Source organism: Aethalodelphis obliquidens, unplaced genomic scaffold, assembly GCF_003676395.1.
Source record: "Aethalodelphis obliquidens isolate GAN/ISIS:26980383/991018 unplaced genomic scaffold, ASM367639v1 scaffold1917, whole genome shotgun sequence".
In the NCBI taxonomy this organism is placed as follows: Eukaryota; Metazoa; Chordata; class Mammalia; order Artiodactyla; family Delphinidae; genus Aethalodelphis; species Aethalodelphis obliquidens.
The window spans coordinates 1313-4684 of NW_020839824.1; the positions used below are offsets into that span (position 1 = coordinate 1313).

The 3372-nt window shown below is 56.9% G+C and overlaps 1 protein-coding gene across 1 annotated transcript; it reads right to left on the reverse strand.

Annotated features, from left to right (window-relative positions):
• Positions 1-132: 132 nt before the first annotated feature.
• LOC113617122 (cathelicidin-1-like) lies at positions 133-2899 on the reverse strand. The gene is made up of 4 exons (XM_027100409.1): positions 1878-2899; positions 1134-1241; positions 921-992; positions 133-329 (listed from the first exon to the last, which is right to left on the reverse strand). Exons 1-4 carry the CDS (start codon positions 2073-2075, stop codon positions 285-287), a joined length of 423 nt encoding a protein of 140 aa, XP_026956210.1. The 5' UTR covers positions 2076-2899; the 3' UTR covers positions 133-284.
• Between the last annotated feature and the right edge of the window lie 473 nt (positions 2900-3372).

The window sequence follows — 3372 nt, forward strand, 5'->3', positions numbered from 1 at the left end:
CACACACACACACACACACACACACACACACACACACACACACACACACACACACACGTGGCATCCCAGAGTTACGGATTCAATCTTGGTAAGTGGGAGGAGGGGAGACGAGTGAAACTGAAGTCTGGAGGATACTGATTTCACAAGAATTTATTTTTCAGAGTCCAGTAGCCTGAGCCAGAATAAGCATACGATTAGGACTCTTCTCTGTCTCATGATGCAAAGCCTTGATGTGCTGATTACGGGCACATTCTTATCACTATTATGCGACATCTTTGCGTCGGCTATGGTGGCGCCCATGGTAGCTTTGTAATCCTGACACTCTGGGCCTGTGAACCAGGAAGAAACAGGTTGCTCTTGGTACTGGACCAGCATCAACACAAGGCCCCTCCCCACCTGGACTTCCCTCTTCCAGGGCCACACCAGGATCCTTGGGGCCCCAGTTCACCCTCTGGCTGTGACCTGTGGAGCTTGTGTTGAATCCCGACACATACAGGCAGAAGAGAAAACTGAGGTCCACAGAAGGCAAGGGGCTTCCCAGGGTCACAAGCCCAACCCATCAAAGCTGGATGACAGCAGGGGATGAAAGCTCCAGTCAGTGCCTTTCAAATTCAGCAGTCATAATCTCCTGGAGGCCTTGTGAAAATGCAAATGGCTGGGCCCCAGCCCAGAGTCTGATTCAGGAGGTCTGAGTGGGGCCTGGGAATCTGCCTTTTTGTCAAGTTCCCGGGTGGGACCCCACTTAGAGAACCACTGCTCTAAGGGATGGCAGAGCCAGTCCTGGAGGCCTGGGGCTCGGGTGAGGGAGGGGCCAGGTAAGAGGGCCTTTCTCTGCCCTCAAAGGGGTAGCAGGTAATTGGTCCAAAGGACGTTCCACTACCCACCCTCAGCAGCCCCTGCAGCACACAGGGGCCACTTACCTTATTACAGGTGATGTCAAAGTTACCCCTGTCCTGGTCCAGGGTGACTGTCCCCACACACTGTTTCACCAGCTGGAAGGGGAGGCTCGTGGTCAAACTGGAACCCCCAGCCCATAAACTCCCAGCCTCACCCAGGGGCTGAAAATCTTCCCGGAAGCCCCCTGTTCACATCCCTGGGAAGCATCCTCCAGTGCCCCCAGCCCCCAGCCTCACCCCATTCTCCTTGAAGTCACACTGCTCCGGGGGCTGCTGGGTCATCCTGGGGCACACGGTCTCCTTCACCATGAAGCTCACAGGCTTTGGGGTGTCCGGGTCCTCATCCTGGTCAAGAATCAACGTGGGGAGACTGGGCCCGGGCTCATGCTTCCTTCTCTGATCTGTCTCCCTGCCCCCACCTAGATGGCAGCCTCTCCAGCCCCTCCTGTGTGCCTGGCCCTGGGCTTGGTGCTGGGTGCATGGAAGAAGGGACAGAGCCCGTTCCAGGCCTCACGGGCACACAGAGAACAGGAGCGGACCTCAGACCAGCTCTGACAACAGCACCTGCACCTCTGACGGGCTGAGGGAAGTCAGGGGTCGCCTGCAGGTAGAAGCCTCATCACGGTAACCACCAGGCTGAGCAGAGCCCTCCCTGGTAGGGAACAAAGAAGTGCAGAGGGGACCAAAGCCAGGAAGTCACATCACAGAGTCAAGGACCCCCCCTCCATCCTTGGAGTTCCCAGAGGCCCCTTAAGCCCGAACAGGGTGTACAGGGCGCCTGTTCCCACAGTAGAGATGCTAAGGCAGGAAGCTCTCAGGCTGGGAGGGGACCCAGCTCTGGGAAGGTTTCCTGGAAGAGGTGGGAGCCCACCTAGAGGGAGAAGTCCCTTCCTGACAGGAGGTACAGCCTGAGCAGAGGCGGTGACAGCGTGGCCATGGCTGGCGGAAGACAGCCCCCTCCCCAGGGTCCTCCTGACTCGCGGCCTTGGGAGGCGGGTCCAGCTCCAGGAGGCGGTAGAGATTAGCTTCTGAGGACCGCTCGTTGAGCTGATCCAAAGCACGAATCACGGCCTCGTTGTAGCTGAGGGTCTGGGCGCTGGCCGAGGGCACCACTACTCCCAGCAGCAGTAGCCACAGTGGCCACCGCCCCAGGGCGAGGCTGGCCCTCTGAGTCTCCATGGTCCCCAAGTTGGCCTCCTCCCAGCACGCAGGACCCTCCTTTATGCCCTTCGTGGGCCTGATGCAATTGCCCAACCACGCATCTTCCTGACCTGTCCCATCCCTGATCTCCTCCACGGCTGTGAGCTAGACTTGCCTCAGCCCCTGCTGTTGCCTCACGGGATTGCTGGGCAGTGGGCAAGGGAAGCCTCCTGTGAAGATGAAGAAATGATTTCTCCATCTCCCTGACAATGTCTTGGCCTCTCCTGGGGCCCATGGGAAGTGTCACAGGCAGGGTTGTTCAAGAGTGTTGAGTCCTCCAGGAGAGGGAGGACCAGGCTCTGTCCTACATCCCCTCTGCCTCCACACTCTGGCCTCCTCAGGAATCAGGGTGACAAAGTGTATTCTCTACTGAACCTCCAGTTCTAGGCACTCCCTGGCATGCAATAGGCAGTCAATGAACATTTGATGAGTGGTTGACAGTACCACTCACAGCTAAGGACTTACACACCCAGCCAATCCCTATGCAGATGCAAAGCCCACACCATCCTTTTCTCTGCACTCAGCACTCAGACAGTGAGCTCCATTTGTCCCCTCTCCTTGATTCTTCTCCACTGCTTTCTCAGCCAAAACATTTCCTCTCCCCCGACCCCACCAAACGTGGCCTATTGCCCTGGCTTCTCCCCAGCCAAGGCTGAGAAAGGATCATCTATACCCTGACCACACTTCTTTGCTCCATCTCACCGTGAAGGCCACTGCAATGGGACAGCCCTCCCTGAAACTAGAGGCCATGCTCAAGCCTTATCTTTTTTTTTTAAATTTTATTTATTTATGGCTGCAGTGGGTCTTCATTGCTGCGTGTGGGCTTTCTCTAGTTGTGGCGAGAGGGGTTACTCTTTGTTGCGGTGCACGCGCTTCTCATTGCGGTGGCTTCTCTTGTTGTGGAGCACGAGATTTAGGCACACTGGCTTCAGTAGTTGTGGCTCACGGGCTCTAGAGCACAGGCTCAGTAATTGTGGTGTGCGGACTTAGTTGCTCCGTGATATGTGGGATCATCGTGGGCCAGGGGTCGAACCTGTGTCCCCTGCATTGGCAGGCGGATTCTTAACCACTGCGTCACCAGGGAAGTCCATCAAGCATTATCTTTAACATCACAGGCGGTGGAGCCCCTCTTTCCTCCAGAAACTGACCGATTGTCCGCTGCTGCCACTCTCCTGGGTGCCCTCCTGCCTCCCCCATGGCTCCTGCTCGGTCTCCTCCAAGGACCCTCTTCCTAAGAGGCAGGGCTGGCACAGGTGCATCCGGGCTGCTTCTCCTC

Excerpts from the sequence above, each read along its gene's own strand:
- LOC113617122 (XM_027100409.1), bottom strand. The coding sequence starts at position 2,075 with ATGGAGACTCAGAGGGCCAGCCTCGCCCTGGGGCGGTGGCCACTGTGG. Across the intron at positions 1,242-1,877 it reads TGGACCCGCCTCCCAAGGCC|GATGAGGACCCGGACACCCC; the intron begins GCGAGTCAGGAG and ends ATTCTTGACCAG. Across the intron at positions 330-920 it reads TTGACATCACCTGTAATAAG|GCCCAGAGTGTCAGGATTAC; the intron begins GTAAGTGGCCCC and ends CCTGGTTCACAG.